The sequence below is a fragment of the Haliaeetus albicilla genome, chromosome 12 (genome assembly GCF_947461875.1).
Source record: "Haliaeetus albicilla chromosome 12, bHalAlb1.1, whole genome shotgun sequence".
Lineage (NCBI taxonomy): Eukaryota > Metazoa > Chordata > Aves > Accipitriformes > Accipitridae > Haliaeetus > Haliaeetus albicilla.
Window position 1 is genome coordinate 5,152,961 of NC_091494.1, and position 26,943 is coordinate 5,179,903.

The 26,943-nt window shown below is 42.9% G+C and overlaps 1 protein-coding gene across 5 annotated transcripts in view; it reads left to right on the plus strand.

Annotated features, from left to right (window-relative positions):
• Positions 1 to 26,943, plus strand: part of CSNK1G1 (casein kinase 1 gamma 1) — a 110,108-nt gene that overhangs the window by 22,437 nt on the left and 60,728 nt on the right. For 4 of the 5 annotated variants that reach the window (XR_011327012.1, XM_069797692.1, XM_069797693.1 and 1 more), the window contains exon 3: positions 22,746 to 23,162. Coding sequence is in view for 4 of the 5 variants with exons in the window: in XM_069797692.1 (XP_069653793.1) it covers positions 22,985 to 23,162 (178 nt within the window). In the remaining variant the exon portion in view is untranslated. Of the gene's footprint in view, positions 1 to 22,745; positions 23,163 to 25,372; positions 25,456 to 26,943 lie in introns of those variants that run through there. The other variant, XM_069797695.1, reaches the window with a different exon arrangement.

A 26,943-nucleotide genomic window follows, 5' to 3' on the forward strand; every position in this document is an offset into this window, starting at 1 on the left:
TGCTTGATATGGTATCTCAAATTATTTTGCAGTTTCATCCCCTAAAACCAATTTATCTTTTTTTTTGTGCCAGTAGTAGGAGTGCCATTAATTGCTTGAAAAGTTTTTAGTTTGAGCAGTTCAGACTGGTGCAGTACAGTGCTTTTAATATCTTAGTATGAGTCCAACTGAGACTGTAGTCATCCGACTGTGCTTAGTTTTATATTGTTTTGTCTTAAACATAAGCACCTGAAGTCTAAAGCTTTGTTGGGTTTCTTTTGTGACTGAAGTCAGTGGCTTGTTTTTCTTCACCCTGTCTGTAAGAAGTCTGGGATCTTGGGAACTTTTTTTTTAATCGGATCAACCTACTTCCATGGTGTTTGGGATTGTAGCGTGCTTTTTCACTTGGGTGAACCTTCTGCCCAGCTCACGATATCTAATTTGTTCCCCCCGTCACTTTCTGTTCAGCCATTTACACCCGAGGATGTGGATTCTTAGCACAGACTGCTAGGCAGCATGAATGCTAGATGATACATCGAGGAGACCCATCTTGTCTTTTTTTTTTAATACAGTAGAAGTTGATAATGCATTACTGAAATTTTTTGTTAACTCTGAGATGCTGAAAAGTGCTGCTGTCTCAGCCATGCATCTTGCTCCCAAGCTGCCTACACTTGTATCCTGTTCCTGCCTGCTTTTATCTTTCTGTATATTTAAGTTTAATATTTAAAGAAGCTCTGGTTTTCCCATTTCATGACTCCTACTTGCCCATACTCTATAAGCTAGCACCCCGACTCATGTAATTTACTCATTCAAGGAGCTTTTGTGTCTTCATCTGAATGCTCCCTGCCTCAGGATCCCCAAGTAGAGGTGTGCTGGCCTGGCTTCTTCCCAGCTCCAATGAAACTGGTGCCAGGTGCTTTCACTCCTGTGTTTGTGCTCTGGAAACAGGCGTTGTCCATGCAAGTGAGGAGTTAGCTCTCGACTCTGCTGTGTTGTCCTCCAGTGTGCTTGGTGAACCACATCCAGCTTGAAGAATCTGGCTTTAGGAGCAGATTTTTTCCCTGGATGGCATAAATGAACAAGAGCAGCAGTGGCTGCTGGTTAAATGGTTAAATTCCTGGCTTAAACAGTTGCTTATGTGGTACATCTCCCCTGTGCTCACTAAGTAGTGTGTTGAAGTGGCTTTCTGCATAGTAGTAGATCCAGTACATACTGTTATGGGGTAGACCTGGACAAATGGTGGCTTGTACAGGAGAACGCTGTGCTAAGCGATTGGGGTTGACTGCAGAGCAGACTTCTCCAGGTGGTACTGAGGGAAGCTAGCTGGAACCAAAGTCTTGGAGCCTATGTCCAATAAAGGGAGACAGCAGTGAAAGCCATAGTTGCCTCTGCTGTTCTTTGGCTGTGTATTGAGAGTGGTCCTGATGATGTGTGGTAGCTAAAATATCCTTCTGTACACAAAGCTTTCTAGTTGTATTAGTCATCCATCAGGCTTCTGGATTATTTAAGAGCTGAAGCTCTCCTCAAAGAACAGCAATATCTATTTGTAGAAAGGTACATAATGTGAAGTGCAATTCCAGTATATTAGAGCTACGCTACTTGAGATGTTCTCGGGAATGCTGCCTTTCTTGTTGTGGGACTTCATGATCTGTAAAGCCCCTATCAAAGATGTGTGATCTTATAAGGCTTCTAGTTGGTTTTAGGGACTTGAATGGTGATGCCATTAGAGCTACTTCTCAACTTTTTCCACAAAATCACGCTTCCTGTTCAGTGCAGTGTAGCTTCAACTGGTGGATGTTGGTCTCCAAACACTGATGAACCCCAAGGAAAAGGGGACAATGACTGAAAAGGTGCTCTGTAGCACTAAGGAAAAATATTCTTCCACTAGGCATGGGGGAGACCTTAACTCAAGTAGTTAATGACCAAAACTATCTTCTATGACTCTTGAGCTTGTACTGACTTGGTCTAAGTCTGAAAACGCCTAGAGCTGAACTGGTCCATTTTTAAGCTGTAATTCATCTGTCTCTGCTGTTTATGGAAAATCTTTAGGACAGCTGCTAGCTAGAAGGTTAATTACAATACAGCATGATTATATTCTCAAACTTATAGAAAACTCGAATCTTCGTGGCTTTTGTAGTGTGTATGGCTTCACTTCGTTGTATTCTAACCCTAAAATTAAATGTGGGGTTTCATGTAATGTTTGAGATTCATAGACTGGCAAAATGCTTGTTCTTGCTTATGCAGTCTAGCTTTTATGTAACTCATTATTTTTGCTCAAATCTTGCAGATAGTCTGTTTCCTCTAGCAACAGCCACCAGATGTTTAGCTGAACAAGACTTAATTCTTTAAAATTGACCTGTAAGAAATGTGTGAAGGCGAACATGGGGGCGGAACAATTGTATGTCAGCATGGTTTCCATTTCCTTGCTGAAAACCCAGTGCAACCCATGCAGTTTCATTTGAGCAGTGATGGATCCTTATTTTTTGTGGTATGCTATGAGGCCTTTTCCATGGCTTTCAATGTTTCCATAAATGTACTGTTGGGAGGGGGAGATGGGATCAAGCTGTCTTACTCGAATTAGCATTACTTGGGCAATTAGGACTGTATGGGCTAAGTCTATCTGGTGGATATGCCACCATACTGATCCTGCTATGAATTCTGGTTGTCAGCTAGGCTTCTTACCTACCTGTAGATGTTCTGTGATCAACCTTTGTGCTTTGCTAGACTGACTCTATTTAATATTTCCATGGGGAACCAACTCCTGTCTTGGTTTTTCAGCTAGGTGAAGAGAGTCCCCCAATGTTTTACTGGGGGACATGGGGTGAGCAGTCCTGATGGTAGCTGCTGGGAGGTCCAAGCAGCTCTTTTCTCTGAAACATTCCCATTCTAGGGCTTTCAAGTAGCACTGTCCTTCCAAGACTGCTCTGTAATGGGAGAAGACTGCACAGGGACTCTTCTGCTGGGGGTGAATGATCTGTTACCTGGATTTTTGGGGCTCTTGTTTTCTTCTCTGGGTCTGCAGAGACTAGATAAATCAAAACAGAGCTGTGCCATTTGCCTTCTCTTCTCCACAAGGATATTTTGCTCTGGATCCCGTCATGCTTCCCCTTTTGTGCAGTTTGGACATGAAGGTGTGTGTACTGGACAGCCGAGGTGGTTGTAATGGTGATCTCCTGGCTGGACCCTCAGTCAGTCTCTGAACAGTGTGGTTGGTGTGGGTACGATGCAGCTTTTAAGGATCTGAATGCATGAAAAACTGCAGAGATAATCTTCAAGGATAAATTTATTGGTCTTTAACTGGGGGTACTGGTGACAGGTCTGCACCTGAGAAGTATGGATTGGGTAGTAGAAGTGCAGCTCTGCAAGTGGCTTCAGGGTTTCAGAAGTCAAAGTATCTGCTGGTTTAGGTTACAGACGCTTCTGCTGGAAATACTACTTATCTAGTGCTGGAAATGCTTCAGGACACAATGCAGATGCTCCAGGCTTCACAATTAGGGATTTCGGTACATGCTACCCTTCACTGTGGTGCTTTTTGAGAAGTTCTAGATGCCTTCCCACAAAATTTTGACATGGCTTAAGCAGGAGGTAACTTGCATGTCCTTTTCTTCTAGTAAGATGTGAGACTGGTACTTGAAGTAATACCTCAAACTCCTTTCCCTTGTGCTGCTTGCATCAGGTTTGCATTTGCAATAATTTTCAATACTAGTGTGTGGGGATACTTACAGTAAGACCTTGCTGAAATGAGCTCATGGACCCTGTGCTCGCTAGCCAGTAGCTGGGTTTTACTGTTTACCGACTGTTGTCATCCTTGTACAACAAGTTGCATTTGTTTGTCCTTTAAGTACATGCTAGATAACTCCTTTTCAAAATGCTACCAAATTATTTTGCTTGCTAAATATCTGCCAGTTTTGAAACTCAGCGTTTCTTATCCTGTTTTCTCCTGGTGGGATGGGGGAAGGGAGGCTGCGCTACATCCCAGTGTTTCAAAAACATGAGGGTGGAAGATGTGGCTGCAATTTCAGTGAAAGCTGTTGCTACTGCAGTTAACACAAATTAAAGCCTTTATGTTCTTGGCATTCTGCTATCATAGAGGATATGAAAAGAGCTACTGAAAATTACCAAACAACAGGGGAAGCAGAACTCCTCAAGTAGAAGCATTTATTTTGAGGTGTTAGAAGAATCATAAATGTCCAATTGTCTGCAAGTTCCTTAGCTGTCCATTTAATGGAGCAACAGCGTGTGACAACTTGCTGCTGCTGAAAAGGGTGATACCTGTACCTTTCCTTGGGCTGTCTCTGAGGCTTTTTTAATCTCTCAGTAGGGATTCAGCTCAGGAATGTGACAAAGCCATGCACTTCTGGAGTTGGCTCGCCAAGAGATCAAACGAGTGCTGGAGGTGGTGAAATGGAGAGACTTGAGGATGTTTGATGGATGGAAGATGCCTTATAGGGTAGCTAGATGTTAAATGGAATAAGCCATCTGATGTGTATGTACCAGGCATGTCTGTTCTGGTAATCTAGGGGCTACTCAGCTCTTCTAACTAGCTCATCTCTCCTTGAGCCCCCAGGAGACACCTAAAGCCTGACTTTGACTCCCACTTTGTCCTTCCTTGTACCTAGGACATGGTCAGAGTAGGAAGATGGAAACAGGCGAGTTCAGAATGAGGTATGTGGGAGTAGGGAAGTGCTGGTACCCTCAGGCACTGCTCTGCTCTGCCTGTCCCTTCTCTGAGGATAGAAGGTATAAATCTCTCCCTCCTACCCAGTACCAGGCTTGGGAGTACTTGGACTCTGTGCTTCCCACTGCTAGTCTGTCCTGTGCTCCCCAGGTTGTAGCATGCCAGTATGCTGCTAGTGCCATTTGTGAAGCCATCTTGTATCTTATGGGCAGGGTGTTACCCTGTAGCTGAAGAGCCGTGACCCTGATCTACAGCTGCCGACTCTGGGAGGCTCCTTTGGGTTGGAGTTGCCTCGTCTTTCCTTAATTTCAGTTTTTAGCCTGTCTCAGCCTGGCTGCTAAACTACTAAGGTTGCTATAGTCTAGACTAATCATGGTCTGTTACATCCCTGGGGATGGGGTGGAGGAGTCTGAACCACTCTGTGATGTGGAAGCAGCGTTTCAGACTTGTGGGGTGCTGTAGAGGATTTGTGGAGCCACTTGGGGATCCACCTGAAGGTAGTCACTAGGAAGAACATGGCAAGTGGATAGAAAATGTTGCTGGGATAAACCCATGGCTGTCTGAAAAAGGTTTGCTTGGTGTTTTCTTACCTCGGGTCATGAGAAGTCTGGAGGTAAATGCTTAATTGTTTCACTTCTAAGGTTTTGGAGGTTTTTCTCATCACCTTGAACCTTCTTTCTGTGCTTCAGCACTTGCAGTTGATTGAATATTAAACATGTCACCATGTATCTGAGCTACTATAAGATCAAAACCAAAGCAGAGTACATATGGAGCTTTGACTCGCACCCAAACTCTGTGGTTGTGCTGTCGTAAATAGATCTGTGAAGGCTGTTTTTGAGCAGTGCATGGATGCTTAGTCTCACTGATTGCTTTCCTGGAAAAAAAAAACACCACCACCAGGAAAACTAAAGCATATGAATTGGTACGATATGTATCTGATCACCACATAGATCAGGTATAAGCTGCTTTGTTATATGTATACATGAATTGGAGAAATTGTGGTACAGTATAACTGACCTTTCCTAAAAACAACCAAAAACCCACTGCTAACATGCACCTACCGCAGTAATCTAGGGAATAATTTCTGTAAAAGGCTATAAAATCTTAATCCTTTTATTTTCTCAGCATGCAAGTGTGTAAGAGAGGTCAGAGGATATGTGGGCACTGTCACCTATATTTGGTAGCATTTTGGGGGAAACCAAAAGAGTCTGAGCAGTAATTAAGCTAGCTTCTATGTGTTTGAATCGTTGATGAACAGCCCCACTAATGAGCACTGGTTTGCTGGCTGCTGTAACTCAGCTGTGCTCAGATAAACTGCTCCTGGGAGTGGCATCTTCTATTTCCTTTCAGAAATCCTTCAGTGTGAGCAGTCCCAGATTGTACTCTGCTGCATTTGCACATGTGCCCTGTGGAAGAAAAGCAGATAAGCTTCAGAGGGGGGCTATTCTCTTTGCTTCGTAGCCAGCTGACAGGTAATGGTAACTGATTTCTAAAGGCAAATACCTGGTTGCTGTCATCTTCTCTTCCTCAAGCAGCAGCATTGGTTTGTAGTGTTGTAGTAAATCACTTTAGAGAGCGCAGGTAATGAAGCGAGGTCCCCTGGGAGATTGTGGCAGCTGTTGGACATCTGAGGGGTACTTTATAGATGTGCTCAAGCAATGATCCATTACAAACAAGGGTCTGACTATATTTAGGTAGGCTGTCCCCTTTTCCATGTGCAGTTTTGCCTTGTCCTGAGATATGTCCTGCAGAGGGATGATAGCCAGACCACCATGGTTGAGAGTTTATTTTCCATTTTAATGTTGAGTCTTCAGATGCTGGGAAGTCCAATATTTAGTATTTCCTTTAAAAGGCAGCAGATATCAGATTGTCCTCAGTGTCCCTCTCTCTTAAACTTTCTTCTCCAGCTGAATGAGAATCAGATCTGTACAGTATCTGTGACAAAATAGTATTCTTGTTCTCTCGCATATCAATGGAAATGTCACTTAGAAAAAGAAAAGACCTTTTAGATGCAGATGTCTAAGTTGGCCACGCTGAAACTGTGTCAAGTTTCACTTTTTCTGGGATGCTGTCTTCAGGGACATAGTGCTGGTCCTGTGAACAAGAATGCTGGTTAATGTCGAATGAGCTCTGAAGATTGCAGATTCAAAAACAAGATGAGATACCTCACTTGATGCAAACTGCAGAGCAGTTCTGTGGGTATTGGAAGGCTATACAGATTCAGAAAGAAGCAGGACAAGTTCATTCCAGTGGGGAAAATCAGTCTAGCATCATTGCATTGATATCACTGCAGGTCGTGAAACAGTCTTCAAGTCTTTAGCTCCAATATAGAGCATTGCTGTACATTTCCCATGCTCCTGTGGTCTTGGCTAGATGTTGCTACCAGCCATCTAAGATGGGTTATTGTGCCAAATGCGCCCTTTGTGCATCTCGGTGTGCTTGCTCGTGCTCTGATTGCACCTGCACTTTCATGGCATGAATTTCTTCTGAGAAATCTGAAATGTTTTTGTGCCACTTGCCAGTTTTCGCAATCTGACCAAGAAGACTAAGCTGGAAATAGCATGAATTTTCTTCCACATGCAGTGATTCAAAGGGATACTTTGTAGCTGAATATGGAGCCATTTTCAGGTTTCAAACCACAAAAGATGACTTTTGAAAAGTGCCTGATGTATGAGCAAATACTGGGCATTGTATATGGATGCTATCAAGAGGTGCTCTTTCCTTGTGGAAGACCTGCCTTGTAGGCTGAAGAATTGGGCTTGTTTTTTCAGCTTTCTCAAGGTTATATTGTTTGCATGAAATGGGAACAGGCACTGTAATGAAGTAATTAATCTTGAAAATAGTTTTAATATAGTACCTAAAGGTGATCTGTAGTTGAGGGAGACAGGGTTTCAGCAATGTATTCTTAGAAGCTCAGCCTTTATTGAAGTGAAGATTTGGCAGTGGGGAAGGATTTGGATAGGAGGTTGGTGCCTTTCAAAGGACAGAAAGATGCTTGGTAGTGTAAGTACTCTGACTTCTCCCATGGTTAGGAGGTAAGTCTCTGTATGGGACAAAAAAAAATTTCTTGTTTTAGATCATGATATGAAAACTAATAGGGTGGAATAAGGTGTTGTCTCTGGGCTCAACAAGATTGGTGCTTGTGAAATAAATGCTAAAGCTCAACGTGAAGAAATCTGCCGGCTGTAACTAGTCCAAGGCCATGCTTTGCAGGGCAAAGGAATGTTATCATCAGGATGTGCTTTCCTTGGTTACAAATCTCTGCAAGTACCTGCATTGCATCTGTACTTCATTTTAAAATATAAACTTAACTTTTAAGTCTAGATGAGCGTGAAAGGGTAGAACAAATAGCTTTCTCCTCCAACTTCAGGAATCAAGGACTTCCTCTGATCATCGCTCCTTGCTTACTGTTTGTTTCTTTGCTGGGCGTTGGCTTCGGTTTTGCTCTGTTGCTAATGCAGGGGAAGTAGAGATTAGAAGACACCTTATTTGCACCAAACTCATCTGAGTTGCCTTAATCTTATCACAGGGACTTGTTTTGGGTTTTGAGAAATCTTTAGGCTTGTCTCTGCAGTGTCACTAATTTTTAAGTCATTATAGGGTGGGAAATACAGTAGCATGGAGCTGCACTTACTATAGTTGCTTCTGTTTCTGTGCTCCCTTAAACCTTCATTTATGTACGTGGTAGCCAGGTCCAATTTGAAATATCTGCTGAGTGCTCACTCTCACTTACTTGAATAGCAAGCAAGCTTATATGGTTACTGGTGTGTTTATTTTATATATGAAGAGCAACAGCAAAGCTAGCTGGTACTGTGTGCTTTGGGAGGAAGGTTGCACCCATCAGGACATCTTAGATGAGATACAAATACCCATGCTTTGCCCTAAGGTCTTTTGAATCCTGATCCTGTAGCAGAGGGAGTAAATGACTTCAAGAACGCTTAGGAAATGTGGTTTCAGTGTTTGGATAATCCACTATCTAATAAGACCCAAGTTGTGAAGCTTTTCTTGTGGACAGGGATGAGCGACTCCTCTCCCATGTGCATTCTTTTGTGTTACACTGCATAACTGAGCTTGTGCTTCATTATTTTTCTATTTTCCTCCCTATGTGAGGGAACACATGTGGATTGCTCTCCTCTGGCTTTATCGTAATAGCTGGAGAAATTTAAGGTCTTTTGAATTCTCTGTCAAATGGGATTGAAACACATGAATGAGTTAGAAGCTTGCAAAACAGGGATACCAACACAGCTGAGGCCTACATGCAAGTCTAATTCCTTGAGGAATGGAGCAAAATATTTCTTTTTGTTAACCGCAAGACTTTACTCATGTTCATACTAGGTGGTATTTATAGTTTTAATGGTATGTGCCTTGCCTTTCCTTCCTAATAGATTGCTGGACCACAAGTGGGTGGAAGATTTGTTTGTTTTGGCACAATATTCGCTTTACATAGGCATGTCTCAAGTTTACAGCAAACGGAGGAGCCAGGCCATGAACTGTGCAAAGTCCTTAACACTAGGGAAAGGAGAGAAGTAGGAAAAGTTGTCATGTAAAATTACCTCTCTGAAACTAAAACATCTCTTCAGCTTATTTCCCCTGCTAGCTTGCATGCTGTTTCGTTAAGCTGACATTGCTCCATCAAACACAACGTGAGCTTCAACACTTGTGTCAGTGCTGCTTGTTCCTGCTGCTTGCAGTCATTGCTCAAAACTGAATGTCCTGTGGGTCGGGCATCCGATATCCTTGTTTTGGGTGTTGAGTAACTTCAGTGATGATCCTCTTCTGGCACTGGGGAGTTCAAATCTGAATGGAAGTAACCAAAATGGCAAGATGACCTGGCAAAAAGGTAGCTAAGGTGTTCACTTACTACGTAAGTACTGTTTCCTGACCTGAGAAATAAGCATCAGGTGGTGGGACGGTGCTGAGTTGCAGGTAAAGGGTTATCAGTAGCAGAGGTTGGCATGAATTAAATCCACCGCCATGACCCTAGCGCAGCAGTGTTGCCAAATACATCTGGCTTTGATAATGAAAATAAACACACTGCGGAAGCTGGATATGGCTTTGGAGCTATTGTTTGCAGCTGAAAAATGGGGCTGCTTAGCAAGTTGCAGAGTCATCAAGCGGTCCTGCTGTGTGGGACTGGGTCTGGGCTCTTGGTGGGCAGGACACTGCTGTCTGCCTTCAGGCTGCCTTTTTGTGGAGGCAGAGGACTATGTTTTTTCTCAGTATGCAGGGATTTTGTGGATTGCTAGATGTCCTTGCTGGCATTAACACCTTCTTGCATCTTGGGCACATTCGCTATCACCCAGTGCAAAGGCGGGGTGATGTATGGTCACCCGTGTTTGTGAACCTGTGTTCAGGATAAGAGTGTGAATGAGGAAGGGATGGTGATGTCTTGTAACGAGGCTGATCCTCTGCAAATTTAAATTTGTCCGATTACTGTGTACTTAAGGGGGGAAATTTTATGAGCTTGATGGTGCATGAAGGCAAATGCTGTCAGTGGATGGGTACAGTCAAAAGAAACCTCCAGAGCCTATCTCAAGACTTTTGCTGTAAGAAACCAGAGAGTATTTGTTGCCATATCTTATGCTGCTTGTGTCGCCCAGATGTGTCCCAGTGTGCCGGATGGTTTTATGTGGGATGCCAACGTGGAGAAGCTGCCTCTCCCAATGCTGTTCTACCTGATGTAGTACGTAGACCTCATCTCAGCAAGTGGTGCAGGTGATCTTTGCAGAGAAGCTGCATCTTGTGAAGTACTAGTAGAAAAATGACAGGCATGGGACAGTGCTTGCTAATAAACCTGAAAGAAGCTAAAACAACCATCCAGCACATGAAGACTTTTAAAGGCACTGTCAACTTGCTACCTTCAGATTTGAGGAAGAAAAAACCCCACAAAACCAACCAACAACAGAAACCTTTAAATTATTACAATTTTTTAAAGCCATGTAGCTTGCTCTCCAGAGTATTGATGGCTTCTGCTTGTCTTTCCACTGTGGGCTGGTGATACAGGCTACTTCCTTGACATATTGAGGAAATAACTAGGCACAAACATTTACTTTCTGTGAACAAACGCCACTGTCTAACTGTGTAGCTTGCAATTATTATGCCTAATTGCTTTGCTGAGGAGGTGCAGGTTTTTATGGAGCTTATGATGTTTGTGGGGGTGTAGCCTATCTTGCCACTCGCAGGCACAGAACGAAACTAGTAACCAAGCCTGTACCTTGCACCAGGGAGGAGGCAGCTCATAGCTGCCAGCGAAAGGAGCGACCTTTGCTTTGTTTATAAATAAATAAAAATAAAATAAATAAAAATAAAATAAATAAAAATAAAATAAATAAAAATGGCAAGAGACAGGATTATTTCACAAAATTGTCACAGAGCTCCTAAGCACCTTTTGGCCCTCCTGCAAGGGGGCTGTACTTCTCCAGCGGGTATTTTGCTTGGCATGCTTGTAATTCTTGGCATCTTTAAATTGCGTAGGCTATTCAGATCAATCTCTTCTGACAGCTCAACTGCTTCATAAGGATACACAGTTGGGAGATCTGAAAAAAGGGAATCTTAAATCTTGGAAAGAAAGGAAAAGATTGTTCTTTATATGCTGTAAGGATGCTACCCTGTAGGATAGGTGGGGTTTTTTTGACAGCTTGTTTTGGGGCTGTAGCACAGCTGCAGTGCTGACTTCATGGAGGTTTTTATAATCCCATAATGGGAAGGGAAGACAAATTGCTGCAGCAGGTTTCAGGCTTTTGAGTGTAACAGTGCCTTAAATATTAAGCTCTGTCAGTTTTTAATGGAAGTGGGCTATACCAGTAAAAACCTTACCCTACAAAAAGGAGAGGGGTGGGAGAGAATGAAGTGATGGCAGGGAATCGGGGTGCTTGCAGCTGCTGCCCCTTCTTGGTAGCAGCTTTGAGATTTGTTTGCTTAGGCTGAAGCAATGTATTTATTAAGCCCAAACAGGCAGTATTTATTACTTGGGAGTCTTGGTTCTTACCTTTTCAGCTGCCTTGTGCTCTTTAACCTCTGCACATGTTTGCAAGGTTTGTCACCTCTGTTTGACAGCAATTTACCTCCAAATAAACAGCACATTAAAGGCTGGAGGAGATTTCTTTCTGTATATAGGTCTGAGGTACATAGTTTCCTCTTTGAGACATAGTTTAGTTGCAAGCAAAATATACAGGGTAATGTCAGTTGAATTCCTGCCAAATGTCTAATTATATGAAGTGACAGCATGGTCTGATCCTCTGTCCCGTGACTGCTGGAAAAGGCAGTATCTTCAAGTAAGGAGAAGGTGAAGTTCGGGCATTAAAACAAAAAGACATCTACATTAAATCATTAAGTGTCAAGTTTTCTTGTATTTCCTCTTAATACACTACTTGTCTCTCCTTTTGGCATCACCATTACTATTTATTTTTTTTAAGAGATGCCGATACTCCAGCTCACCATCTCTTATATCACTGTGTTTCCATTTTATTAACCAGCTCTTATGAGGAGTTTCTGGTGATGAGTAACCTGGAGACAGGGGCCAAGTCAAGTCTGTTGGGCAACATCAAGAGTCTGTGGGATGGAGTCACACGGACTTGGCAGGGTTGTCTGCTTCCCCATTTTCTATGGGGCGTATGGACTTTGCCTGCCAGTCCAGGTCTTAACGTTTAGCTACACAGGCCACACAGAGTATACCTGTGACATTTACCCACCTAAACTGTTGTTCTTGATCTTGTTCCCTTCTTATAGGTTTCTCTTTTTGTTCTCTATTCATATGAGGCTGTGTGGCGGTGAAGAACAACTTCAGTTTCCGTGATGCTGAATATGTCCTCACAGTAGGATATGAATGTGCATGGTCTCTTACAGACAAATTTACTTTGGCTGATTGCTGATATTCATCCCTGGAGGACACACCTAAGCTGGGATGAATCTTGCCTATTTATGGTGTGTGTTGGCACTCAGAGCCTAAACCCTTGCACTGAACTAGGTACTTGCATAAAGCTCCATTTCCGAAGGCACCTCTTTCTGATGCACCTTCATAACTTCATTCCTTTTGTGCAGAAGTGGTATTTTCTCTAAGGCTTTGCTGCTTTGTGTGGTGGACACTTGGACACTGAGAGTATCCTTACCCCCATATTTAGGGCTCAGTGCTGTGAGAGGCCAGACTAGTTTTCCTCTGTCTCCTGAGCCATCAGGTACAAATGCTCAGCAGCATCAGTGTGATACTTTACACTGACAAGACACAGCACATGTTCTCTTCCCTGTCTAGTAGTCTTTTGATCTTTGCAGCTCTGTACTGGACATCGTTTTATCTATGTGCTGATTAATACCAAGCAGAGGGTGCACTGCTGCTTCAGGCCATTAGCAAGCATCATCCCTGGTCTCTACTTAACCTGGTTTCAGAGTGGTGAAACCACTCTGGCCAGTGGTGTCTGAAGCTCGTTTTAGGAGCTGATATGAATGTTGGCAGAGGTTTGGTGTCCTTCTGATCTGAGGCAACCAAGAAACTGTTCTCCTTGCTTGTTCTCAGCTTTTTGAGACACCCTGGGTATTGGTGGGAGAGAGAAGAGGCGACCTGTTCCCATCAGACAGTCACGAGCCAAGTCTGGGGACCTAGAGCTCTTCTCAAGTTGAGTTACAGAGATCCTACATCTGAATCCCACTTCGTTGTTGTTTTGTAATGACACTTTTTATTACTACTGGGTGGCACCTGACACGAATGTGTTCTTCCACAGGGGAAACACATACCTGATGAGTGCTTGTGTTTGTCTTGATACATGGCCAAATGCTGCTCAGCACCTCTTTGAATTAGTCAGGGCTGGCTGTCATCTTGAGCTGGGTTTCACTAATGCAGCTTCTCCCTGCCCATTGCTATCAAGGGGTTTTCAGTTTTCTTTGACACTATGTCCTCAAGTTCACGAGGACTTTTCTTCTAGTAAGAGGCTTTTCCCCGCCCCACATGCACACACCATGAAAGCTGTGTTGGCTCTGAACTTGATACTTGCGTTCCTTTCTGAAAGCAGAAAAAAGCACTTCATGGTTTGGATAGTGCAAAGGGGGTTTTTTTGTGTTTAACCGCCAAATTTACCAGTCTTTTCAAGCTCTCTGAGCCTGTCTGCAATTCATCCTCCAGGCTTCTTTTCCTTGCCAGGCAGTGCATGGATAAAACAGTCGTAGACTATTGAGGTGCATCTGTGTTAAATTATGCTATAAATCTGCAAAAGTGATGTTGCTGCCAGTGATCCAAGCCTGCTCCAGAGCCCAAGTCATGGTGGTGGTCTTGTCGAGGACTTTGCTCGTCGTTGATACCAGTAACTGCAAACTACATCCATCAGCCGCCATTGATGCACCTGAATCTGCCTGATGTGGGTTATTCCTTGAAGATGCCCATGGCTGTGTAGAAGTCATCTCTTCTCTGTCAGGCTTTGCCCCTTTCTTCTTCAAATCCATTGCCTGAAAGGAAGAGGGTGGTGTAGGTATATCTGCAGCTCTCTTTTTGCTGTTAAGCAGCCTGGTATTTTATGATGAAAAAAATACAGGTATATGTGATGCCTGTGTATCAGAGAAGAGAACGCCTGCAGGGTTCTCATCCTGCCCCAGGTCTGTTGCAGACCCTTTGCTACTGTCAGATTTTTTTTCTCATATCCTCTGTAGCATTCTCATAAATACCTGTTTCTGCTGGAACCTGATCTTACATGGCCTTACGCAGCCTATTTTGCAAGCAGAGATGGCATCCTAAACGTCATGGGTTTTGCCAGTCTTTGAGAAGTCTTTCAAACACTGGCTTTTAAAGCTGGGGTCAGTTACTGTCATGTCAGGAGGCAGATCTCAAAACCTTTGTGACGTTCCCTCCCAGGGCAGTGGCGCCAGGGACTGCGGGACTGCAGGGGCTGCTGAGGATGCAGCGTTGGGGCTGGTGGTGTGCAGACAGCTGTGTGTGGGCTGAACACCTGCAGTGTTTGGAGGTGCTTGCTGCTGACAAACGGGGATTTGGCACTCTGTCAGGCTTTTATGCAGAGGGGTGTGTGTCTGACTTCTGCAGCAAGCCTCAGAAGGTAGAGGGGAGCTGATCTGGCAGTTGCTCTTCAGTCTTTTCTCTTCCCAGCCTAAAAAAAAAAACCTAAAATATGCAGAGCTCAGGTTTCATTAGGGGATTTTTTCACTTTATTCAAGCGTTCAACTGTTCATTTAGCTGTTCCAGCATAATCCAACTCTTTATGAAGAGCACTAACACTTTTTCTCACAGATTATGGTCTGTAGTGCTTTGTTACATACATAGGAATATGCATACATGGCTGCTGGCATGTGTTTGGCTTGAACTCGACTGGGGAAGAGAAGTCAATGAATCTAGCTTACATCACACAAACCACTTCCCTGAAAAATGGTCTATTCTTTGTTTTGACTCTCTTCGTGTGAAAGAACTAAATTACTTTTTCCTTCCCTAGCATTCTTGGCTTTCACACTGAGCTTGTGTAGAGGGTATTGAGAACAAAATTAAGGAATGAACTTACAGAATGGGTGCTTGAATCACTCTTGGTGAAACGATCAACTAAGACTCATTTGGAAAAGTAACAATTAATGTGTTTTAACATGTTCACAAGGTCTTCGAGGAAAACACTTCATGGAAGTTCACTTCCCTGGGATGGAAAATGGTATGAGTTTGTTTGGGTTCATCCCTTTCTGTAAAAACTGTAATTGTAGGATGTCAACTTGATAGTCCTGTGCATTCATGAGTAATGAATGAGTGTAGTGATCCGCAGTTGTCCATCCTTCTCCCTTTCCAGCAATTTAGACTTAAATGCTGTTTGTGTGTCTCATCTTGTAAGGCGTTTTTTCCGCCTGTGAAGCGCTGAACAAAACTAACTGCACAAGCCGAAGATTAAATTGTTGGGTCAAATGATTCAACAGAAGCAACGTGTAATGTTTAAAAGGCATCTGTAGACTTCAAGGTTGGAAAGAATCTCCCAAGTGTGGGGCACCTGACGTCACGTGCACCTGCATGCCGTAGTCTGCAGCCAGCTTTGTCAATGCTGTTACCAGCTTTAAACTGCAACAGAGAATTTTGACCTACTTTTTCAGTTTTTATGTTGTTTTGCACAACATTGAAGACACTGAAACCGGGTCAGTCTAGTGCTGTTTGGGAAAGCACAGATAAATGCTGATCTCTGTGTGGAGGTACTACTGGTATACAGGCAGGTAGTTGAAATACACTCCCATAATAGGAGGCTTATTGGGGGAGTATCTCCTAGTAGAAGACCCTCTAGGTAACCAGAAAGCTCCTGAGTGGGAGAGAAAAAGCGGGGCGGGGGGGGAAGTAAATTTCTCATGGCTGAGTGGAGAAAGCATTCAGCCTCTCATCTTCTCTTCCTACTAGCTTGTGTAGATAACCAAGCACCAGAGCAGGATCCTCTTCCAGGTCAGGCCAAGATAGCATATTTGGTTTTCTGTTGATTTTTCTCCTTAGGAACAGGACAGATCTTATAAGTCTCTTATTTTCTTGTTAGTAGAACTGTGACTTTGCCAGAAGTGAGTAATGGGGTGGCTTTGGAAAAAGAAATTTTTGTTGGGGCCAGTTGGAAGGTAGCATTGGGCAGAAGCAGGACAAGAAGTGGAATGTCATGGAAGGGAAGAGATGAAGCAGTGGGACGAGAAGGTGTGAAGGGACCTGAAGCCAATGGAGATGAGTGCACACATAGAAGAGAGCAAAGCTGTAAGTGAAAGGTTTACTAATTGTGTTGTAATATAGGAAGAGCATTGATGCCTAGGAAGCTGTTAATGTATGCAGTGAAGCAGAGGACACAAAGCCAGCTTGTTCCTCTAAACTTAAGGGTGTAAGCTAATAAAATGAGTTGGCAGATGCTGAGAACATGAGTGAACGCATCATGTATGTCCTGGTTTCAAAATATTCTTTGTTACCTGCATCCTGGCTGCTATACCTTTTCCAGAGGGTGAACCATTTGTCCCAATCTGTGGCAAAGCGAGCAAAATTTTCTGCTGCTTGAAGGCTCTACTTTTTACACAGAATGAGGGTGGAAGCTGGTGATCTCATATCCGTATGTTTATAACATGTCAGTTGAGAGCCCTGAAGGATTTTATAGTCTTTGAAGTCGTGTGGGAAGTAGCAGATCTTGTCTGGAAAGCACTCTCCAGATCAAGAGACTTACCAGAAGTATTACACAGGCATGTGTGGTGGATGTTGGAAAATCCAGTGAGAAGGCATGTGCCTTGTCCTAAAGCAATGATCTTGGAGTTGTTTTGAGAAATTGAGTTCCTGTTTCTGTAGAGAGCGGGATGAGAGCATGCATCCCAACAGAAAATGAGGCTTTCTTGAAGGTCTCTTCTTAAAAGAAGAAAAAAGGAATTGTAGGGCTGAACTACTTTTGCTTGTTAAAATGTTGATCCATCTGCCAAGCATTTGCAGTTTGATTTCTAGCATGTATTGACTCCTTCATGAATCAAAACCGCACACAGATCTGGATCAGGTCTGCTTTATTTGATTTGGAGAAAGGGGGATTCATTTGCAACTTCAGTTTGGACAGATTTTCTGAACTTGTGCCACAAACCAAGACTTTGACAGCTCTTGTTCTTATCTTGGAAGGGTCTCCAGAGTATCTCAAGTAGATCAAAGAAATTCTCAGTGCAAAGGAAGCAAGCTTTTCTGTTGAAGGGTAGGAATAAAGATTGCTTTGGCTTCTTCACACCAGTCTCTTGTTTGCATTGTCCTTTGCTACTGCTGCTTTCAAACTTAAGGACTTCATTGAGAAAACTGTGAGCTGTGAGCAACATCTCTGTGCCGTAACGAGTGCTTGGTAAGCAATTAAACCTTCCTTCACGCTAGACTGTGCTACTGATGACAATGTGAACAGCAGCCACCTTCAACACTGCCTAGAAGCTGGTTTGTAGCTCTAACGCTGCGGGTTTATTGATGGAGGTGAGATCGTGATTTAGATCTTGGGTCTTAAGTGTTTTGAAGTGTGTAGGATACAAAGTTGTTTTTTTACTTAGCTAACTGTGCTTTAAGTAATTTCCTTTCAAGCCTGTGTCTTTTATTAAATAACTGTTCCTGTGTCTCCAGCTATATTGTAGTGAAATGAATACTGGAATTGGACTGAGTCACCATTAGGGAAATATCTTCATGCAGCTTTGTTTAAATGCAAGTAACTTTCAGGAGCAATCTTGCTGAGTGGGTGGAAAGGTAGGAAGGAAAATCGTTATGAAAAAGTTTGAATTGTGGAAGGAAATAGTCCTGGCATTGAGTACTCTTTAAATATTAACGTGACTGAATTCAAATTACAGTCTAGTCTTCATTCTTCTGCCACTCCTCTTCCAAAGCCAAGCACTTTGTTAGTCCTCAAAAGCCATACTTGATGCCATATTTACTACAGTCGGGTTTAGTATGTAGTAACAATAATGAAAGAACGTTGTGCGATTCAGTGTACCGACAGCTGGGATCTGCTTGTAGGGTTCACCATAATAAAGAGGTTCTCAAATGCTTGGTTCACTCATTTGTTGCTGATCTGAATTCCTGTTTGCAGGAGGCTTCAACTGAGAGAGATGATGTTTACTGTTTGCAGACTGTCAGGCATGACCTTTCCATGCTTCTCCCTGAGGAGACTTTATACAGATGGGGAACAGGAGAAGGATGAAGGCTTAGTAGCTTATAACCGTTAACATCTTATTTCATTAGCCAGAAAACGTGTGGTGGGAGCTCTGTACTTAATCTGCCTGAAAAGAATGGAGTTGCTTGTCTCATCTGACATGCACTGAGCAACATGGTGTGTCAAACCAAGCAGTATATTTCTGATGTCGGATCTGAAACTTGGCACGCAGGACTTGAGCTGAGTTCAGACTTAGTCTGGAGGAGGAGGAAGCTGTATTGAGGCTTAGGAGGGCTTGCGTTCACAAGAGGCTTGAGCAGCCCTTAGAGGAATGATGTATTTGTGTCATCAAGCACTGACTGAGCACCACCTGCCCTGTAATCGCTGAAGATCAGGGCCAGCTCATGCGAACCATTTGAAACATGTTAAATTTTGTGCCTTTACCTTTCAGTGGCTTTCAGCTCCATTTTATCACAGCTGGTAAAATGCTTTTCTGTAATGATGCTGTCTTGTGGTAGCAGGTAGCCAAACAACTTTGAAAAGACCTGCACCTAGGCATCAGGTTCTGCTGCAAAACCTTAATACCTGGATCCGTCTACTCTGCAGGTCAAAAGCTGGTAGTACTTCATGGCAGAAGGAAGGTTAAATGGCTTTTGGCATCATGCAGGAAAACACTGTAGTGTATTCTTAAACAGCCTGTCTCTTCTCAGTCCACCTGATGTTCATCAGGGTTCTTTAGAAACCCTTTCCAGTGGTTTTAGCTTATATTGACTCTTCTTACGCTCTCTACTGGCCATGTAACTGTTAACTGAATGAGCAAGAAAAAAAGCCATTTGCAACTTCATAAAAATTGTATCATTCCTCCTTCCTGTGCTGTAATCAGTCCCCGTCATGCAGATTTTGCCTTTCAGGGTTTTTAGCCCCTCTTCCATGTAGTCCTTCATAGTAGTATCTCCTCAGTCTACAGAGCTGTGCAGAGCTTCATGTGTCACACAGTACTGTGCATTGTTTTTTCCAAGCGTAAACTGGGCAGGATTTGTGCTCTTGCTAGAGACTTCTTTCTGTTACCCTTTTGTGAGGCCTGTAGTTGTTGCCCATGGATTATCCAACCATGATGAAAATAATGACATTGGTCTCCAGGGGAAACAAATTCTCCTGTCTGGCTTTGGTGAGATCAAGTGTGTTTTCCAAAGTGCTACTTTTTTTATTCATAAAATTCCTCTGTTCGGCTCATATTTCTTAGTGATCCAGCTGTGGAAGCACTCCATCATCATCACCATCATCACATTTGATTTCTGTTCAGCAATTAACTTCCTCAGTTTCAATGACTATCCTTCTTTTACGTTTGTTTTGAAGCAAGTAACTCCTCCCAGGACAGGTTGGGGTGGGGTCCAATAAAGTGCTTTTCTGATATCTGATAGAGCATCGTCATTGCTTCTGCAAGCTGGTTTCACAAAGCAAATACAACTGTGCTTGCTTCTATGCAAACAGCTTTGAGAAGCAGCACTAACTCACTCCCTCAAAATGAACACTGCAGCTGAAAGTATGTTGGGATGTCTATGATGAAAAACCAGTTCATCCTGTTTGCCTGTAACGGATGCTTCCTGCTTATCCATATTCAGTTTTAAGTATTAAATCTTGAATTAATTTCAGGTGCAAGTAAAGCTTGGTAATACTAAATATTGAATTTCTTGTATGTGAACATCTCCAACTCTTCTGTCTGTAGCTAGGCCAGCAGTACTTAATCATGAATGGCATTTTGCACATTACTTAGTACCGTTTGGGGAGTTTGACGCTGCAGCTTTTGGGTTGGTATGGCCAAACTGGTAGTATGGACGCAATACAGAGGTTCTCAGATGACCTGATGATTTTCAGACCTCCTGGATTTGCTGCAAACATGCTGTATGACATTTTCTGCAGAGATCCACCTTTGTGCAGAGTGACAATGAGAATTCATCTGCTTTCACTCCAGAAAAGAGGGCTGCTGAGTCACAGGCTAGATGAAATATCCTGTGGGTTGTAACCTGTGCAACCTGAGCTAGGTTCTAAACATTAGTATAAACTGTTAAAGATGGGTGGTTTTGTGGGGTTGTTATGTTGCATGAAGCATCCATTCACGTGTATGGATGTTTCTTTATGCTATTATTAGTTCCTCAAGGTCTTCCTAATACACTGTGGAGGGACACAGCATCCTTCCTATGAAGATGGAGTCTGCTTAGAGTCTTCCAAACTCCCTGTCTGATATAGAAGCCTGCAATAATATATGAACAAAAGCAGTGGAAAGTAATTGTGAAGTAGTGTTTAAGTTGTGCATTCTCTGTATTTAATCTTTCCTTTTTTTGCAGAAGTATTTAAAAAAAAAAAAGATCTGGGGAGGAAGCTCAAGCTGGGGAGAACTGTGCCCTCTTTTGTGCAAACACACAGAACTGCAAATGGAAATGGATAGAAAAGGTCAGAGTTGTACTAAAGACTAGTTCAATATTCAGAACTGGAATTTCCAGCTGGCAGCTACCTGCATTTTCTGCATCTAGTGTGAATGACTTCTGCCTTGTATACAGATGCCTTAGATCAAAACAAAAGTTCCCAGACATAAAAGTATACCACAGTTGAAGGCTAGGGAAAGCATACTCGTATTTCAAAAGGGCTAATGCTTTTGTTCCATGCCACTGGTTTGTGGATGGGTAATAACTCTTGTCTTTTATTATTGGATAACTGGAAGTAGGTAGGTTAGCTTCATCATCTCATGAAACGAACAGAAGACATCCTTGTTAAATCCTCTACAAATGTATTGCTACAGGAGGACTAAGCCAATTGTCTTAGTAACTGTTGAACCCTCATAAAGATGGTTGTGTTTCTGGGCGTATCCGATAGTGTTCGATTGCTGATGTCCTTCCACATTGACTCTTTCTTGTTTAGGTGGTTTCATATAGCATTTCTCTGCTGACTTTGGAGGTATGTGCTGACTTCCATGCAAACATTGAAACTTCTACGTGGATGCCTACAGCTGAAGTAGGACACAAACCTTGTATCTAAAGCTATTCAGGCACTCTACCATTCACATCTGGAAAATCGTGAATGCAACAGTGTCCCCTAAAGGAGTACAATCCAGTACGTATAGGTCCTGGGATGTGGGGGATAGCTCCAGGTATATTTATTTCAGTTCTTGCTTAAGAACTGCACCATAAGCATCTCCAGAGTGTCTACATCTGCCACCTAATACTGGCTCCCAAGGCAGCGTCTGTATAAAGTATGCTGCAACCTTTCCCTTCGTCCTTGCTGATTGCTTGGGAAATGAGGGGAAGCTCACCCACCACCGCTGCTACTTCTGGACTGTCCCTTCAGGCCACAATGATCTGTTGCTACAGAGGCTTCAGAGTTTCATGCCTGAGTGGTAGAAATTCCTTCTGACCACAGTGGGACTGAGCTGAATCATTTGGCTGCGCTAACGATTCAGTGTGAGTTCACGTTCTAGGAAAGGGGTCTCGTGGTGAGGTGTCAGTCTTCCCTGTGCTCCTGGACTGCACTCGTGGAGCAGGACCTCCTGGGTCTGTACAGCTCCTGCCTGTCTTTTTTGGGCTGGTGCGTGGGCACAGAGGAACCACTTGGCCTCTCCATGGCTTGAGAAGCATCTATTTCTTGTCCTCTTTTGACAGAGTTAGCAGACTGATGCTCATGAGATGCACCAGTACGCTGTCTGGAGTAGTCCAGAGTTGCCTGCCCTTGGGGTTATGGTGTTGACAAGTTTGGACATGCGGGAGGAAGGTGTACTTTGTTTTCTCTGGGAGAACTGTCAGGCTTTTGTTTGCCAGTCATGAATGCAGGCAGCTGGAGAAGATCTTGGCCCTTGAGTTCCTCACCCGATTCCATTAGAACATCTGTTTTTCCAAAACCTCATTTTTTGGGGAACTAAATCATGTTACTAACGTGAACTGTATGTTGATATAAATTTCAGGAAATTTCTAGCTTTATTATTTTAAAAAAATCTTGCTTTGGCTACTAATTTTTGTCATCTCTGTAAGACAACAGTCTTAATTAGCAAATGTATCTGTGGTCAACTTTAAAAGATGTAAAATGAAGGAGAATTTGACTTCCTAAGTGCTTCAATATTTTCTTTTCTTGGCACCTTTCATTTGCCACTTTTTATTTTTTGTCTGGCTTTTGTGTAATACTTTCTAAATGTATGAGGTGAGAAGAAAGTTGCTTTAAAGATGGGATGTGATCTCCTTGCAGTTTCCACCTGATGTGCTGGTGTAATTGAAATTGCTTTTGTTAGTACGTGCAGCGTGAGTCCTGATAACTCCAGTAGCAAGCAGTGGATGGGCAGTACTTATATCTCTTCATAACATCGGGGCTTTTTATCAGAAAATTGCTAAGAAAATGGTTAAGTTCCCGTATAGCTGTTAATTTTCTTGAGACCAGGAAAGTGCTGGACGTTGGCCCTGTTGTACATTTCTTGCTCAGTATTTTAAAATAATGATGGTTTTTTCATATATCTTTTTTCTTTTCCCCAGGTAAGAAACCAAAAGCAACCTGCCTTTATTGAGTTCTCAAGAATATAATCGACCCCTTGGTACATTATCAAGATGCATTAGGAAACTGGATATAGTGCCAAAAGGAACTCCATGCGTTTCCATGACTCTCTTGAACCCTGACTCAGATACTTTTGGATATATATTTCTATTCTAAGGAGAAGAGTGCGTACTCCAATTCCTTTCTGCCAGCTTGCTGGCAGAGATATTTCACTAAGATCATGGACCATCCTAATAGGGAAAAGGATGAAAGGCAGCGGACAACGAAAGGAATGCCGGGAAGGAGCGGGCATGGTTCTCGACCAAGCTCATCGGCGTCTTCTGGCGTTCTTATGGTGGGACCCAACTTCAGAGTGGGCAAGAAGATTGGGTGTGGGAACTTTGGAGAACTCAGACTAGGTAAGAAGTAACCGTTTTAGTGGCCTGCATTATCCAGATTAGCATTTCACCACTGGAATATAAATATATAAAAACATACCCTGGCTTGAGAAATGCGTGTGCTTGTCTTGTTTCCCAAGCGTCGAGCTGCCTTACCTGAAGCCTCTGACTCAGAAGATGTAACTGTTAGCATTATTTTTATTTGCATAAAGTCAAAGTGAATACACTGGAGAGGCCAAAGATGCAAATTTTGAACAATCCCTACAATGAAGACTGTTCTCAGCACTGAATGTCTTGCCTAAGGTGAAAAAAATCTTCTTAACTGCCTGGATTGCTAAATCTTGCTCCGAATTTCTTGTTCATAAGCTAGGGCGCCCTATTAAAGTAATGGGTGAGACTCTTTCCCACCACTTGGCCACATCTTCTCTATTCCATGTCCCTCGCTAACCTCAGTGTCCTAGTTTCAGCCCCATCACCCACTCCCTGATCTGTCGCATGTGTTTGACTCACTGGCTGGCGAAGAGTGGGGTGTGCCGACTGGCCATCTGGCTGCTGCCTCTCAGCTGCTGAACTGGCCCAGCAGCCCGTGATTTTTCGTGGTCCGTTGGTCTTCTAACCGCATGTCTTGCAGCTGGTCGCCCAAACAGATGGCTATGCTAATGTATTGTTTGTTTAGGATGACTTAAGAGCCCAATGCACTGCAGCATTTTTTAAATGTTTTTTAAATGAGGTGAGGGAGGCAGCCAGTGTTTTTCATTACATGCCCCTGAGCTCCCAATACATGGGTTTTGGGGTAGCTGCTCAGAGCAGCACCTTGTGATGGTCGTGATCCTGACTTACTTAAAACAGTTGCATTTCTCTTCTTCTGCTGAATGAATTGGATTGCTGTGGTAGTGAACTTGAGGGTGCTCAAGACAGGTTGGCTGACATAAATAGCATTTGCCCAGAATTTGGTACGTATTTAGAATTGAAATTAAAATCATTTGTACATCAGGCACAAGGAATGATAAATAAATCATTCAATCAGGAGATTGCTTCAGGTAACCAAAGGATTATAACACATAACTACTGATAGTATCTTTGTAGATTCCTGCTCAGAATCTATGTAATCTTAGATTAATCTGTGTAATCTTTCATTCTAAGGCTTGGTTATTGCATTTATATGATGTGCCACTTCTCCACAGTGTGAAGATTAACCAGCTTGCTTATGATCTGTCTCAGTAAATGGGTAGCTTCATTTCAGCATTACATCAGAGAAGTTTTATTGATTTGCAGGAACAGAGATAATGCTCCAAAGGTGGAGAGAAACCAAGGGCAGAGGCAAAAACTCCCGCCTTCATGAACATGAGCACATGAGCAGAACTGGCAGCTGAAGATAAGTTTGAATCCTTACAGTAACATAACATGAATAGCCATATTGCATTTTCAAAGGTCCCCCTCCCCCCCCCCCCCCCCAAACAGCAAACATCAGAATAGCAAGATCCCCATGAAGATGTTGAATTGCTTTGTAATCTAAGCTCTGCTTTGAGGTTTAGCAGCAGTAGTGGATCCCTCCAGGTACATGGCTCTTGCCTTTATTTGGCTGGTGCCCAAATGCTGATCCTGTTTCCATGGTGGTTCTTTTTCATGTTTCTCAAAATTTTAGCGGTATTGGATTTCTGACTAATGTATTGTTTCAAAGCACGGGCTTTACACGAGAGATTTAACTTCTGAAAAGGTCAGTTTACAGTGAAATTCAGTTTTAACTATGGAAAAAGCAACACCTGTTAATTGAGTGGCTCTTTTTTGGTACACTGGTAAATGTTTTGCTAATATGGGTTAATTAGGTAGCACGCTGTAATTGGGCAATAAGCCATACATACTGATAACAGCAATTAGGTGTAGGTCCTTACAGAAGCTGTACTATTGTTGCTTTTTGCCAGTCACTATAGCTTTAAGAACTCCTGTTTGCTCAAATATCAGATATTTCTATTGCACAGATGTGATGCTAATTATTGCTGTGGGGAAGGAGAAGCAGCATGTCTGAAATACGAGCAAACAAGTCTCTGATAACAGTTTTGTCCTGCAAAGATGAATGGCGTGCCCTCTGCTTTTTGGCTTTTTTATGTGGTTTTGGAGAAGTTAAGCACCAGTGAATGCTTTTAGTGACACAAGAAGAACAAAGTCATGCACTGATAAACAAGGGGGAAAATCTATTTTTCCAATTCCCCAAAGAATTTCTTTTTTTTCAGGTGTTGTGTTTTCACTCTAAGCTGCTCTTGTATTGTCCTCCAGCGCCAGACAGAGGGCTGATTGTTCAGGGAGGAGATGGCATGTACGTATGGAAGCTGTTTTCTGCGAATATCAAGCACGCTGCTTAGGGTTGATCTTTCTTGCTGCAAATAGAGATAGCCCTGGGGATATTACTTTTTTGAAGCACGTGGGAGCAGCACAGTTGGATTCCAGCCCGCAGAGGAGTTGAAATGAGAAGATGAATGCAAAACTCAGCATCTGGCCCAGAGTAGTAAGATGAAGCGGGGTTAATTGATTGCTGTTTCTTCAGACAGGCTGCAGCTTAGGTGGTCTGTAAGAGCTTTGGTTTCTGAAGTGGCTCAATCTGCTAGCAGGGGTACAGTGCCAGTAAAGAGCAGGGGATCTTGCTTGCCATTCCTGGGCCAGACTCTGCATGCTTATGGGGTTTCACTGCCTTTTGTGCAAGGCCAAGCCCTATCATGCAGCTCCCAGTTATCTGCCAGGTCAATTCTCCTGCTGCCTTGGGAGCTGGAGCACGCCTGAAGTTCTACAGTGTGACTTCTGCTGTTATGAGGTCCTGCATCTCCACCCCAAGCTGATAGGAGAACCAGAATTACATAAAACAGCCTGAGAAACAAACTCATTGAGCTGTAAAATTGTGTGCTATCAGTAGGTGCTCACTGCTCAGGAAAAATGGGATTTAACTTGTTAAATTTAGTACTGTGATAAGCCATGGCTGTAAACTTCACTGAAGAAAAGATATCGCCAGTTGACACTATGAACCACCTCCTTATATCGACTCACGGACTTACCCCATGGGTATTTCTTGTATTTACCCAAAATCCTGAACCATGAGCCATGTTAGGGATAAATAAACCTATTCAAATGTCTCATTTTTTCCCAGTGTTTGGCACCCTTATTTAGTAAAGCAATTAAATAGGTACTAATGTAAAATTATTCCAGTTTTGGTAGGTTGGAGGGTTTTCTAAAATAAGCATTAAGTACTGGATAGACCAGACGCTTATTTTAATGCAGAGCTGTAGACTGGAGCCCAAATCTTTTTTTTTTTCTCCAATGCAAACATTATCTGGCATTTTCAAAACAGTGTGTTCAATTATAATTTTAAAATAATGATTAATGCAGCTTTTCTCCCTGCTTGGAGGGAGTGTGGGGGATGGAATGTTAAGAGGGCTACATCCTGTATGTTGCTTGTATCCTCCCTTGACAGGTTACTGCATCAAAGGGATTTTTTGAGAAGTCTGTTTTCATGTGCCACCCAAAGAAATTGTGTAGTGTCCAGAAGTCAGATGTCAGTGTGATTCATGCAGAGGTCTCATGAAGATTCAGCGCGTCTCAACAGTGAGCAGCAAGCCCCAACCTAGAAGAAAAGCTGCTTATTTGTACATTGTCAAGTCAGAGCAGGTTGATCAGATCTGGGAAGGTGCCCCCCCAAAAGCAAGAACCACCCAGCAGACTCCCAGCCTGCAGTTTGAAGCCAGGAGCTCTGCTTTAAAACAAGTAAAACAATAATAAATAAATAAATGAAGATGATAATGGTCTCTGATAGTGG